Genomic DNA, 15,173 nt, shown 5'->3' with positions numbered 1-15,173 from the left:
TCTCCCCCTCTATCTACCTACTTACCAATCTAGTCCATGCCAGTACCTACGGTTTCAGACCAGCACACGTGGTTTTTTTGATTTTCCCTCCTTTCTGTGTTCATAGCTCCCTCCTCTCACAAGTGAGAAACTTGATTCTCATTATTAACAACATATTTACTAATATGCTCAGTCCTGGAATGCACAGGAAGTACTTTGAGAATTGATAATCCATATGAAAAAGAAATCTACCCAATATTTGTTTATAGTTCTTGTCTTCCCTTAGCCTGAAGGCATTTAGTCCAAATGCTATGTACAAAAGTTACCCAAGGTAGTTCCTTTCCAGCCCCTTCTCTCTACAGACTTTGAACCATCCGCTTGGCTCCATATCTCACTTCTGTATTTGTCACAACTGGCTCTTCAGGTACAGAGCCTTCCAGAAGCACCAGAGCAGTAGATCCCCTTCTCCATGGGTCTTCTACACTGGGCTGAGGCCGCCCCCTCCCTCCTTCATTAGGTTACCCTCCTCCCTCCTCTCGCCAGTTCCGGAAATGTCCTCACTCATGCCTCCTCCTATTCTCTTTGTGACTAAGATTTATTCCTTTTTAAGGAGTCCTTTGCTATCATTTCAGTGGGATCCTGGGAAGGAGAAAAGACGCCTTACGTTCCCATTCTGTTGGCTGTACCTTCCCCCAGGGACTCTAGAGTCAGGAAGATCTAGCTTTATAAACTGTGAGACATGGGCACACTCCTTGACCTCTGTGTGTCTCAGATTCCTCCTCTAGGATGTGAGGGTGAGAGGCCATACCTCACATGGATTTAGTGAGGACTGAACTAGACCTTACATGTAAAGTGGCTGACACAGTGCTTGGCACCGTGGGCAGTAAATGGCACCTGTCATTGTCATCTGATTGACACCTGGGTACAATTCTCACTGATTGGCCACTTATTTGTTTGCTTACTCATCCCGGACCTACTAAGTGCTGGGCATAGTGGAGTCCCTGAGCATAAAAGGGGCAGGGAGGTCTCAGTTCCCATTGTGGTCACCCCAACTGCCAGTCTCTAAGCTGGCAGTGTTTTTGGCAAGATGCTGCTTCTCCAGGCTTGGCTTCCTTCAGTCCCAGGACAAGCTTTTGGTCTGGGACTTCTAAACTTCTTTCATGGCCTGGAGCCAAATGGTCTGTTGGGAGAGCTTCCCCCAGCTGTGTGCCAGTGTGCCTCCGCTGGGCACCACTTTTATGCTGAGGACATATGATTGTCTCTGATGGGAATGAGTGATGAGCTGAAGACTTTAGTAGAGTGAGGCCAAATCCCTGTGTGGCTCCAGGAATGAGGATAAAAATAGCCCGAGTAATTGCTCATGCTCTTTTAAGGATTAAAAGTCAGCTTTCAGGCAAGCTGTGAAGCTCCGTGACCAGGACAGCAAGGGACACGGTTCCTTTTTTAGAGGTTTGGTCAGCACTCCCTGTGTACTGCTGGCTCCTGGACTTCTGTGATGCTATTCTCACTTAAGTAAGGGGGTCACCTTCACTAGTCTACACTCCATGGGGGCAGGGATGCATCTGAGGTGTCCCTACCCAGGGATGGGTCTGAAGTGTCCCTGGTGTGGGTCTGGCACACCAAAGGTGCTCAATAAACATTTTTAAATGAATTTATGAGCTGTGAGAAGGTTATATTTTAAAAACAGCCCTTAGAATAAGATCTGTAGTTGAGTCAATAGTAACGCACTGATGCCAACTTCCAGGTTTTCACATTGTACAACAGCCGTGCAAGATGTCACCACTGGAGGAAGCTGGGTAAAGGGTACATGGGACTCTTTGTACTATTTTTGCAACTTCCTGTGTGTCTGTAATTATTCCAAAATAAAAAATAAAAGCAACAAAAATAACCTTTAGTTACGCTCGTGTCAATACTCTTTGACACTTGGAGGAAGCCACGCTGAAAGATGAATTGATTAAATCCCTGTTCATGGCAATGCTTTTATTTCATTATTATTTTTAATGTCAACATATGATTTATTCATATGATTCAAATTTTTGAATATATAAATGAGGTCTACAGTGGATATTCTCTGCCTCAGCCACTCTGTTTCCCTCCCCATTGGCAACTATTGTTAAGGTTATTTGTTTCTTGTGCTAATTTTCCTGAGATTGTGTGCACACATACACACATGTACTTGTGAATATGTATGTGTGATCATAAGTATATTTGTGCACGTGTATATTTATATACTGTTCTGTTATTTTATTTTCCCACTTTATCTTGGAGGTTTTTAATATCACTATACAAAGAGCTTCCTTATCATCTGTTATGGCTGTACCACATCATTATTTTTAGAGAGAGGGAGGGGGGAGAGGCAAAGGGAGAGGGAGAGAGAGACTCTTAAGCAAGCCCCATGCCCAGCATGGAGCTGGATGTGGGGCTTCATCTCACGACCCGAGATCATGACCTGAACTGAAATCAAGAGTCAGATGCTTAACCAACCAAGCCACCCAGGTCCCCCTGTACCCCAACATCTTTTATGGCCCCCCATTGATAGACATTCATGTTGTTTCCAATCCTATTGCTTGTATAGACAAAGCTGTAATGAATAATCTTGTTCACTTGTCACTTCCCAAGTGTGGAAGTGTGTTTATAGAATAAATTCCTAGAGGTGGAATTGGGTCAAAAGATCTGAGCCTTATAATCTTGAGAAGGCTAAATTGTCTTCTATAGAGCTTGTTCCATATTACACACCCATCAGTAATGTGTTTTATGAAATGCTTGTATTAATGCAGTGATTTTGAAAGGTATTTATTTGTGAGACTGGTGAAAGCTACGGACCTGGACCCAAGACAAACACAAATCATACAGTATTTCACATACAATTTCAATTGGTTCAGAAACTCCTGAGGGCTATCCATGAACCCTAGTTTAAGACACCCTGGCTGAGGGGGAAAGAGCTTTAGGGCCAACCCACCTAACTTCACCCCTTAACTCTACCATTTCCCAGCTGTGGAATGTCAGGCAAGTGCTTTCACCTCTTCATGTCTCAGTTTCCTTTTGGAAGGAAAAGTACAATAATCCTATTTCATAGGGCACTTGTGAGGATACATACATACTTTCGTGTAGAGCATCTAATGCAGAGGCTGGAATATGGCAGGTGCTCAATAGATGGTTTGTATACACAGCCACACCTTGCTCCCACACACACCCTCATGTGTACACAATGCCTTCTATTCCTTTTCAACCTAAGTTTCTAGTTGTCTCTGGAGTAACTCCTGCTAGAGTCACAAGATCAACCCTTGGAGCATCATACCACCATCCCCACCAGGGGTCCTTAGACCAACTGCATAAGAGTCACCTGAGGGCCTTAATTAAAATGCAGATTCCTGGGTCCCACTGCAGTTAAACGGAGTTAGAACTTTTGGAAGAGGGGTTCAAGGAGCTTCATGCTTGGGGATTCTCATACACAATGAAGTTAGAGAAACAGTACCATACAGTTTGATAAATTCCTTCTAGTCCCTATACCAGAAATTCTAGTAGTTACCACGATGTGGCTTTGTTAGTGGGAGCCTATACCCAGCAAATGGATAGGTGTAGACACCTGAGAGAAAGCAGGACTAGTACGTGGGACAGTCTCTTCTGGTTCCATCTACAAAAATACTATTATTTATGGGTGTAACAGACAGCATGAACCTTATTCTCATCAGGAATCTTTGTCATAATAACCAGGACTAGATGCCTATGGTAAGGATTGGGATGGAGGCCCAGGGTGTCAGGTTTGGTGGAGAAAGCCTGCCATGGCTGGGGTGGCTGACCCATGGCCAGGAGCTGGGAATAGGACTGTATAAAGCCAGACAGTGGTCACCGGGAGGGCTTGAGGGCACAGGATTTGAAGTACCAATCTCTATAACTCTCAGAACGGGTGGATGATTCTGGGGTGGTAAGTGATGGTCTAGGGCTGGAGTTGCCAGATTTAGCAAATAAAAATACATGACGTGCAGTTCAATTAGAATTTCAGATAATTTCAGGGGCGCCTGGGTGGCTCAGTTGTTAAGCGTCTGCCTTTGGCTCAGGTTATGATCCCAGGGTCCTGGGATCGAGCCCCACATCGAGCCCCACATCGGGCTCCCTGCTCGGCAGGAAGCCTGCTTCTCCCTCTCCCACTCCCCCTGCTCATGTTCCCTCTCTCGCTGTGTCTCTCTCTGTTAAATAAATAAATAAAATCTTTAAAAAAAATAATTTCAGATAATTTCAAATATCATATATATAACAAGTATGTCCCATACAACATTTGGGACATACTTACACTACAAAAGTTATGTGTTGTTTATCTGAAATTCAGATTTAAGTGGGTGTCTTATATTTTATCTGGCAACCCTACCCAGGGCCTTTCTGAGCTGCCTCTAACCTCAGAAGAGGGCTGGAGCCCCCATGTGACTTACACAGAATCTAGAGCTCCGTGACTTTGGCCGAAGGTCAGCACTGCACCCAAGGTGGGTGAGGAGTAAGTAGGGTCAGCATGTGGACTTCCAGGAGGGAGACAGCCTGTCCTTGTCTGCGTCTGGGCAGGGGCAGGAAATGAATTTGTGCTGATCAACGCAATGAGACGCTGGCACTGTGCTAAACCTTCACTATGGTGTCCTTTAGCCCCCCTGCAACTCTTTGAGTTAGGTGTTATTGCTGTTATCCCTGTCTTAGAGATGAGGAGACTAGAACTCCACAAAGCAAAGACCACAGGACTGCTGAGTGCGGCAGCAGGGATTGAAGCCCCTGGGGCTGCTGCCAGGTCTGGAATTAGCTGAACCTCCTAGGCCCTTCTCTCTGGTAATCCCAAGGGTTTAAGGTGGGAGCAGCCCCCACCCATGAATCCCCGGGACAGGAAGTGTTCCCACTTTCTCCTGGCCTGTGGCCAGGGTCTTGTCCAGCCTCACATGCTTGCTGGGGATTCCAGGCTCGGAGGCGGATCTGCAGTTTCTTTGGTCCCCGTCTGGCCAGGACAGTGCCCAGCGGTGTGGGCTGCCCATGGGCACTGCCATCCACTGTGTGGGTGCCCATGGGAGGTACTCAGGGCAAGCTCCTGCCTCACAGGCCCACCCTGCCCTGAGTTCTGGGGCTGGCCTGGTCAGCTTCCCCTGCTGTTAGTCCCCTGAGTGGGACCAGAGGGGGCTCCCCGAGGAGCTCCAGGCTCCAAGTCCCAGCCCCTCTAGGAGGAGGCGGTGGCTGAGGCTCAGCAGCCAGAGGCTTCTCAGCTCGGAGCTCCAGAGCCAGATGTAACATTGACCTTAAATGGTAAAAGCTCCCCAGAGTGAAGAGAGGCTGGCCAGAGGAGGAAAGGGGAATAACTCAGTTTTAGGTAAGTCATTGCAATATCTAAGAATAACCTGCTCTTCAGCTGGGACGCGAGGGAACCCTTCTCCTCCTTAAAGGTACAGGGTGCTGGGTTGGGGGCGCTTGACTTTAACTTTCAGGGGAGTTGGCTTTGTTGGGTGCCATTTCAGCTGAGTGTTTTTATTGTTGCTGTCATGATTTTTAAATAAGAAGTGTATCTTGCCAGTCCTAACTTAACTAAACCGCGCTCTGTCTGCTGCTGTTGGAGGAAAGCATGCGCAAGCTAGGGTGAAAATGTGGGATCTGACTGGAGAGCCCACCCCCAGATTTCCTGTGCACCCCTCTAGGGAATAGTGGGTCCTCAGCTTATGTAAGCCCTCCGGGCAGTGCTTTCTCCCCATTGCCTGCTACCCTTTTCCCAGCTCGGCTCTGTGCTTACTTGTGCCTCCCTCCGCCCTCCCACCCAACCCTGTGCCGCAGCCCGGTCCACTTAGGACCCTGTGTGGGCCCAGCCTTGTCTCCATCCTTGACCTGCCCCTGTTTCTGTCCCTGCCCCTCCTATCCTGTGTTTTCTGGTCGCAGCCCCTGTTTTCATCTCTGTCTCTAACTCTCCTTCTGTGTCCAGCTTTGCCCCCTGTGCCCCTTTCCTCCTCCATTGAGGGAGTACCTGTGCCCAACCTGTGCCCCTAGCCATGCTCACCTCCAGGAGCTCGGTGTCAAAGCTATCCTACAATAAATGGCACTCAGACTGGCTTTCTCCAAAGGAGAGGCCGGGGCGCAGAGGGCAGAGAAAGGCCTAGCTGTCTTGCTCCCTCCTGCCCAGGAAATGTTTGTGAAATCCTGGAGATGCTCTGCAGTTTGGGTCAACAGAGTACAGGGTCTGGGATCTGTGGCCAGTGCTCCTGCCTCCCAGAGCTCAGCAGCTGGTGTCCTCTTAACACTCTCAGGCTGCTCTTTGGGGGTCTGATGGGTGGGAGGAGTAAAGCAGCCCACGGGCTTGTCTGAACTGGGTCTCCTGCAGGGGAAAGGAGGAAGCTTCCCAGAACTGTTATGGCTGGAAGCACAAGGGAGTCGGAGTCTCTGAAGGGTTCTACCATCCCCACCAGGGGGCAATGACATGCTGGTGAGACAGCTGGGGTTAACTCCCCTGCAACCTCACCCAGCCCTTTTCTGGGGAGGAAACACAGGTTAAATGACTTGCCTAAGGTGAGACCACTAAGGAAGAGCGGTTTCTAGGACTCGAACCCAAGTTTGACTCTAATGGCTGAGTCAACATAGTTGTGAGTGAGAGGGTACTCTTGCTTCTTGTGATTTCCGACCAAACGGACAATACAGTTGTCACCATCATGTTTGGTTATCCTTGATACAGTGGGGTGTGTGTGTGTGTGTGTGTGTGTGTGTGTCTGTGTGTGTGTGTGTCTGTGTTGGGAGTGACTATATTCACAGCTAATGTAACTTTCTTTATGCTTCTAGTCAGTGGGACATTCCTGCCTACTCTCAAAGGTCATCTGGGAGATACAATCAGGTGCTAATTGCTACAACACGATCAATGATCCCATAAAAATGTTTTCTGGAAGAAGAAAAAAAATAGCAAACACACCATTCTTAACGTGCATCGAACCCTGTTCTAAGCACTTCCCGTACAGTAATTCAGCATCCACACCCCTCTAGGGTAGGGATTATTGTTACATCCTCGTTTTGTAGATGGGGACATTTTAGCATAGAGAGGTCACACAGCTGGTGAGAGGTGGCACTGGCATTTGACCCCAGGCAGCTTGTCTCTGGAGGCTCTGCTCCTAACCACCACGCTCTGTTCGTCTCCAGTTGGTACCACGTCCTAGAGGGCCGTGGGGGAAGCACTGACTCTCTGTCCATGCTCTGCCTAAAGCTTTCCAGGCGGGATTTCTTGTGCTCTCCTCAGTAATGCTGTGAGGGTGGTATCTTTACCCAGTTTTATAGGGAGGACATGAGGACTAGGGGATGTTAAATGACTTGTCCAAGGTCACCCAGCCACCAAATGATGGAGCAGGGGAATTTAGTCTTGGATGAGGATAATTAATGCCTTCTTCTCGGCATTGATTGTCAGGGGGACCAGTGGGCTCATAGCTTCAGGATGAGGGGTTCTGAGTCCCTGTGAGAGGAAGCTGGGTGCCTGGCCTGATGGGCTGAACTACAAGTACGGTTCTCAGCTTCTCAAATGGCCCTGCCTCCTTTCCCCAAGTCTTGGTAATGAAGGTGGCTGGATGCAGCTCACACCTCCAGCAGGAGTGGAGACTGAGCCCTGTGAGGGCAGAGACCTTGTCTCATTCCCCACTGTGTGTCCTGCATCCAGAATGATGCTGGGAGGTACTGAGTGTTCAGGATCAATTTGTTTTCCGTATGAAGAAATGGACATAATGCTCACAAGTGGGTTGCAGTTAAACGGGGCCCTCGTTTATTGTATATGTATGTATGATGATCAGATTCTTTTAGGCTGGCAAGTGTGGGTCTCAAGTTAGCCATCTCCCCTCACCCTGCCATCTCTTCTGGGTAGTCCCATGGGGCCACTGGGCTGCCTCTCAGCCATTCTCTCTGTGGTTCAGCAGTCATCTGAGGGCTTCTGACCAAGGAGGAGCAGAGACCTGGATGGGTGGTAGAGGAGAGATTTTGCCCCTGCCACTTGGGGAGCTCTTTGAATTAGTGGGAGGGAGATAGAGAACTGAGTTCTTGTGTAGTAAATGTACAAATTGATATAAATTGAGTCCCACTTGAGGTCCTTGTGCTGGGATCTGTGCTAGAACGTTATTTCACTTAATCCTTGTGATAGAGATGAGGCCACTGTGGTGGAAAGAGGTATAGCGATGTGCCCAAGGCCATGCAGCTGGTAGGTGGTGAGCAGGCACTCCAGCTCAGGCTGCTTGGGTCCAAAACGGGGACTTCCTGTGTTAGATGCCACCCTGCCTCTAGTTAGTAACACGCGTCTTGGGGAAGTTATTGAGTGCCACAGTCCAAATTATGGAAAAATCAAGAAAAGGGGGGAAAGGGATATTGTGTTTGCCCTATAAACCTTGGAGGCCAGAGCCTGAGGTTAGGGGACAGCTCAAGACAGCCTCACTAGATGGGATGCAGAGGCAACAGAAGCCCGTGACCTTGGACAAGCCCTGCCTTCTCTGCAAGGGCCTTCTCTAGAGGAGAAGGAAAGCAGGTGACAGCCAGTCAGCCAGAAGACCTCCCTCCCAGCGGGCCACAGCTGTAAAAAACAATTTTCAAAGGCTGGGGTTAATCAATTCTGGTTACTTTCTTCCTAGTACTTTTTATATGTATAATTTTTTTTAGATTTTTATTTATTTATTTCAGAGAGAGAGAGAGCGCACATGAGGGGGGGGAGGGTCAGAGGGAGAAGCAGACCCCCCGCTGAGCAAGGAGCCCGATGTGGGACTCGATCCCGGGACTCCAGGATCATGACCTGAGCCGAAGGCAGTCACTTAACCAACTGAGCCACTCAGGCGCCCTATATGTATAATTTTTATTCCACTTCTTTCCCTGGTAATAAAAGTAATATATGTTCTGTGCTAAAATTTCTTAGAAAATATAGAAATAGATATAAATAAGAAATACAGAAGTAAATGTGAAGAATTAAAAAATCCCTCCAGAATCCTGTCACTCAGAGATAAATATTGGTTTGTTTTTTGTTTTTTGGGTTTTTTTTAAGGATTTCACCCATTTATTTGACAGAGAGAGAGTACAAGCAGGTGGCACAGGAAAGGAAGAAGCAGGCTCCCCACTGAGCAGGGAGCCTGACTCAGGGCTTGATCCCAGGACCCTGGGATCATGACCTGAGCTGAAGGCAGACACTTAACTGACTGAGCCAACCAGGTGCCCCAAATATTGTTAATATTACAGTGTATTTCTTTCTTTATCTTTCTCCGTATTTTGTAAAACTAAGGTCTTACTATATGTGATTTTCTAGTCCGCTTAAAAAATTTTTTTAAAAGATTTTATTTATTTATTTGAGAGAAAGAGAGAGGGGGTGGGGGTGGGGAGGGGCAGAGGGAGAGGAAGTAGACTCCCCGCTGAGCAGGGAGCCTGACAACGTGGGGCTCTATCCCAGGACCCTGGGATCATGACCTGAGCTGAAGGCAGACGCTTAACTGACTGAGCCACCCAGGCGCCCCCGCTTTAAAAAATTTTTAAAGACTTTATTTTTCTAGGGCAGTTTTAGGCTCACAGCAGGAAGGAAGGTACAGAGATTTCCCACATACCCCCTGCTTCACACATGCACACCCTCCCGCATTAGTAACACCCCCTACCAGAGTGGTTCATTTTTTACAACTGGCAAACCTACACTGACACATCATTATGACCCCAAATCCATAATTTACCTTCGGGTTCACTCTTCGTGGTGTTCATCTGGGTTTAGGCAAATGTATAAGGACATGTATCCACCATTATAGTATCATGCAGAGTAGCTTCACTGCCCTAAAGACCCCCTGTGTTCCAGCTACACACCCTTCCTCCCAACCCCAGCTCTTAGCAACCACCAATCTTTTTACTTTCTCCATAGTTCGGCCTTTTCCAGAATGTCAGATAGTTGGAATCACACAGTATGTGGCCTTTTCCGACTGGCTTCTTTCACTTAGCAATGTGCATTTGAGTCTCTTCCATGGCTTGCTAACTCATTTCTTTTTAGCACCGGATAATATTCTGCTGTCCTGATGTACTACAGTTTATTTATCCACTCACTTAACTGAGGACATCTTAGTTAGTCTGCTTTTTTTTTTTTTTAACTGGATGTTCTATCACCATCATTTTCCCCTCTCATTAAAGATACTTCAAAACATGATGTTTTGATGATTGTATAGTAGAGTAATTTTAGCTGTGCCATGGTTTAATCATCGTTTCTCTTGTTGGGCATGTACAAATGTGGTTTTTCTTTAGGGACAGTCCCATGGGCACACACATGATGGCTTTTCTGTACATGTGTGATGTTTGGAAACTCAGGCGGGCTTGTGTGGTGGGGCCCAAGGTGTGGCTTATCCTGCAAGATGATAGTAAGTGGGATACTGACTCAGCCTGAAACACACGAACTCACATCACAAGAATGTTATTCCCTTGTCAGCTATTTCTAGTCCTTCCATGAAGAAGAAAGCCTCGATCTGAGGCTTACAGGACTTTTAGCACTAAAACCAGAAGTCCGAGGCCACTCAGGACAAGTTGTTCACCCTTGCTTGAACCGAGTGTGCCTTCAACATCTTTCAGACCCTGGCCTGTCTCCCTTCCTGACAAAATGAGAGCAAGCCTCAGGCCTGGAGCCTAGGTCAGGCAATAGCTCATATTTAGTAAGTGTTTTTACTTAATTTATTTTTATAAGTCCTCTCTTTGTGGTATAAGCAGTAGATTTTTTCCCTTTATGGTAGGGATATAAAGTTTCGTTTTTGGATAAATGTAATGACAAGGGTAGCTGACACTTACTGAGCACTTACTTTGTGCTAGGTGCTGTTCTAAGGCTTTACTGGCAGTGCCTCATTTCGTCCACCCAGCAACCCCCTGAAGTAGTTACTATGATTATCCCTGTTATACAGATTAGGAAACTGAGGCACAGAGAGGGCAAGGCGCTTGTCTAGCAACACAAAGCTGGTAAACGGCAGAGTCGGGATTTCAACCCTGGTTTTCTGGCTTATTGCTAAGGCAAATTAAAGAATGTTAAATCAATCAATGTATAGGTGGCACACGGACATGGCAAAAAATGTGAGGGTGGTGGGCAGATGACTCAAGCTTAGGAAACACTGGCGTGGAGGAAACCGGGGTTCTAGGAGCAGGGGGTACCAGTGAACGCAGGATGTGGGGGATGAGATCATACATTGCTCACAGTGAGGCTGCAGGCTGGCATGCAGTGCAGAGGGCATGGCAGCTGCCCTGGGAAGGGACACACAGAACCACACGGACTTCTGTCACTGACAGGCTAACTGGGAGGATGTTTACAGAAGGCCCAAGGTTCCTAGTTCATCAGAAGGAGAGAAAGCCTGAAGACACCCTTGATGTTGCTTATACATGTGTGGTCAAGAGTGTTGGCCCCCAGTCAGGAGGTGGGCTCAGTGTCGACCACGTCTTCCCTCATTATCAGAGTGGGAGATGTCATCTCGAGCTAGAGGCAGCACTGTGTTCTGGTGGAAAGTGCAGCCCCTGGAGTGATCGTGTGGCTCCACCATGGGCCAGCTGTCCATCTTGGCTGTACCTACTCCTGCTGAGCTTCAGTTTCTTCTCCTGTGAGATGGAGATAATGATGGTGCTTTACAGGGTGAAATCCCTTAGCCAGGGTCTGTTCTTAGCACCCAATAAACATTGGCTATTATTGTAGCTAGCCTCTGTCTGTCCTCTTTCAGATTCCATCAAGGAGATTTCTGTATGGGGTGTGAGGCTTGGCCCATAATTCTGGGTTCTATCCTCACCTCCGTTAATGCCTCAAGGACAGTAGCGAACTTATCCTCTAGATGACTGGCCACTGGCACCTGGTGGGTTCTCTAAGGAAGCCCAGTGAAAACACCTTATTCCTTCACTTAGGCTGTAAGTCTCGTGGAGAAGTCAATCTAACATCTCCCTCATGACTGATAAGGCTGGTATTGGAGAATGGGGCTTATACTGGAAAGCAAGTAGGCTTTCTTTATTATTATTTTTAAAAAATTTAATTCCAGTTTAATTAACATATAGTGTTATATTAATTTCAGGTGTACGCCCCACCCATCCTTCCACGCTCCTCCCCTCTGGTAACCACCAGTTTGTTCTCTATAGCTAAGAGTCTGTTTCTTGGTTTGTCTCTTTTTTTCTTTTTTGGTTGTTTTGTTTCTTAAATTCCACATATGAGTGAAATCCTATGGTATTTGTCTTTCTCTGACTGACTTATTTCACTTACCATTATTCTCTCTAGATCCATCCATATTGTTGTAAATGGTAAGATTTCATTCTCATTTATGGCTGAGTAATATTCCACTATATATACGTATATCACATCTTCTTTATCAGCTGATGGACACTTGGACTGTTTCTATAATTTGACTATTATAAATAATGCTGCTATAAATACAGGGGTGCATATATCTCTTCGGATTAGTGTTTTTGTATTCGGTAAATACACAGTTGTGGATCATATGGTAATTCTGTTTTTAAGAATTTTCCATACCGTTTTCCCTCATGCACTCCCACCAACAGTACCTGAGGGTTCCTTTTGCTCCATATCCTCGCCAACACTTGTCTCTTGAGTTTTTGATTTTAGGCATTCTGACAGGTGTGAGGTAATATCTCATTGTGGGTTTGATTTGCATTCCCCTGATGTTAAACATCTTTTCACATGTCTGCTGGCCATCTGTATGTCTTCCTTGGAGAAATGTCTATTCGTGTCTTCTGCTCATTTTTAAGTTGGATTATTTGGGGTTTTCTGGTGTTGAGTTGTATAAGTTCTTTATATATTTTGGATACTAACCCTTCAATGAGTATGTCATTTGCAAATATTTTCTCCCATTCAGTAGGTTGCTTTTTAGTTTTGTCAATTGTCTCCTTCACTGTGCAGATAATTTTTATTTTGATGAAGTCCCAATAGTTTCTTTTTGCTTTTTATTCCCTTGCCTCAGGAGACATATCTAGAAAAATCTTGCTATGGCCAATGTCAGAAAAATTATTGCCTGTGTTCTCTTCTAGGATTTTTATGGTTTCAGGTTTCACATTTAGGTCTTTAATCCATTTTGAGTTTATTTTTGTGTATGATGTTAGAAAGTGGTCCAGTTTCATTTTTTCTTTTTTAAATTCTATTTCATTAACATATACTGTATTATTAATTTCAGGGATAGAATTTAGTGATTCGTTAGGTGCATATAATACCCAGTGCTCATTACATCAAGTGCCCATCACTCAGTTACCCCATCCCCCCACCCACCTCCCCTCCAAAAACCCTCAGTTTGTTTCCTAGAGTTAAGAGTCTCTTATGGTTTGTCTCCCTCTCTGTTTTTATCTTATTTTATTTTTCCTCCCCTTCCCCTATGTTCATCTATTTTGTTTTTTAAATTACACATATGAGTGACGTTATATGGTGCTTGTCTTTCTCTGACTGGCTTATTTCATTTAGCATAATACTCTAGTTCCATCCACGTTGTTGCAAATGGCAAGATTTCATTCTTTTTGATGACTGAATAATATTCCATTTGCATGTGGCTTTCCAGTTTTCCCAACACCATTTTTTGAAGAGACTATCTTTTTCCTATTGCATATTCTTACCTTCTTTGTCAAAGAAGTAGGCTTTTGAAAGTTGAGTTAAGCCAATTCACCCCATCCCTTTGGAGTGCCCTCTAGTGGAGGCAGGCCCCCCTGCAGGCAGCACATTCCCAGGAGAAAGGGAAGAGGAAAGGGCTGAGCTAGTCAGGTTGACCCTTGTCAGAACTCACTATCAGATAGACATTCTCCTGGCAGGTGGAGGTCTTCCCACGTGAATGAAACAATCATGTAGGAGAAGCATTATGACCCTAATGGTACCACAGTGAGGCCCTAGCCCAAGCCCTGTTGCAAAGCTGGTCTCTCAGGTGATGTACATTTGGCAGATGTGTCACACCCTAGTAACAGGTAGGGAGCTTTCAGGTTACAGGGGCTGCCACATAGTCCCAAGAGGGTGGACATCCCAGCTTCTCCCTTTTCCCCAGGGATGGAAAGGATGGAATCCCATCCTTTCTCTTCACGAGTTGCTCAGTGGGCACCTGTTCGAAGAACAGTCCTTCTGAGGACAAGACAAACATCCAACTAGAAGTGTGTGGTGTGAATTTGGTTTCATGCAAATTCCATTTAGGCAGCTCCAGTCAGAGAGCAAATGACCTCCTAATCACCCCTTCTTCTGGGATACTTTATATAGATAGACAATGAGAGGAGGGGTTCAGAACTACCATCGTTTGAGCATGCTGTTCATACCAGGCATTTTATATGTACTATTTTGTTAAACTCAGACCATAACCATCTAAGGGAGATATTTGTGAGCAACCAACTCAGGCCACTTATTCAAGACAACTAAGAGTAACTAGTAAGTAAAGAAAGGGGAATAAATTAAAAAGCCATCAAACCCCTAATCCACAGCAACTTCCATCTGTCTGGCTCATACAGCCAGGCCATAAGGCAGAGTAAGAGTGTCCAGCCCCTGTCCCTGCTCCTGTAGTTGGAGCCCAGGAGGTCCTGGCACTGCTGCTTAGAGCAGAGGCTCTGAGCTTTTGGGCAAGAGTCTGGGCAGCTACTCTATTTAGCCTTCTCTGCTTTGTATCTCTCTTTTGTCTTCTTTCAGTATGTGACAATCTTGATCAGGTCTCATAACCTTGTCTACGGGCAAGCCCCTTCTTCTAGTAGGAAAATACAAGTTTAGAATCTCTATTGCAAGAAATGCCATGTCCTACACTCTCCGACTCACCGTCTTGTGCCCTAAAAGATTACAGATCCTGCCATGGTCACCCAGTCTGCCTCAGAGGCAGTGTGGGGTAGTGGTTGGGACCTAAGCTTCTCAAATCAAATGACCTGAATTCAAGTCTCAGCCTTGCAACCTTCTGTCCGGCTTGGGCAAATGATCTAACCTCTTCTTACTTTCCTGATGTATAAAATAGGGCTGATGGTGACCACAATATATCTTGCTCAAAGACTTGTTATGATGATGAAATGGATTGGTGTATTTAAATAACTTATCTGTGTATAAGTACTCAACGAATAATAACTATTATTCAAGCCCAGGTTAACATTGAGCTCATGAAACTCCTCTATTCTGTGGCCCCAGATGGTCAGGTTTTTCAAAGGGCTCTCTTGTCATGATATTTTCAACTTGTTTGGGGCTTGGTTCCCTGGTAGAAAGAATATAATGTCTTCCTGGGCTTCTTACCTAAGACATC

At 46.0% G+C, this 15,173-nt stretch overlaps 1 protein-coding gene across 3 annotated transcripts in view; it reads left to right on the top strand.

Moving 5' to 3' along the window:
- The first annotated feature begins 5,243 nt into the window (after positions 1-5,243).
- The window catches only part of IRAG1 (inositol 1,4,5-triphosphate receptor associated 1), a 121,379-nt gene continuing 111,449 nt past the window's right edge, over positions 5,244-15,173 (top strand). For 2 of the 3 annotated variants that reach the window (XM_027579654.1, XM_027579653.1), the window contains exon 1: positions 5,244-5,317. In XM_027579654.1, coding sequence (XP_027435455.1) covers positions 5,251-5,317 — 67 coding nt within the window. In that variant the 5' untranslated portion in view covers positions 5,244-5,250. Of the gene's footprint in view, positions 5,318-5,351; positions 5,391-15,173 lie in introns of those variants that run through there. The other variant, XM_035722895.1, reaches the window with a different exon arrangement.

Source organism: Zalophus californianus, chromosome 11, assembly GCF_009762305.2.
Source record: "Zalophus californianus isolate mZalCal1 chromosome 11, mZalCal1.pri.v2, whole genome shotgun sequence".
In the NCBI taxonomy this organism is placed as follows: Eukaryota; Metazoa; Chordata; class Mammalia; order Carnivora; family Otariidae; genus Zalophus; species Zalophus californianus.
The sequence above is the reverse complement of the archived record's forward strand: the minus strand, read 5'-3'. Positions and strand labels throughout refer to the sequence as shown.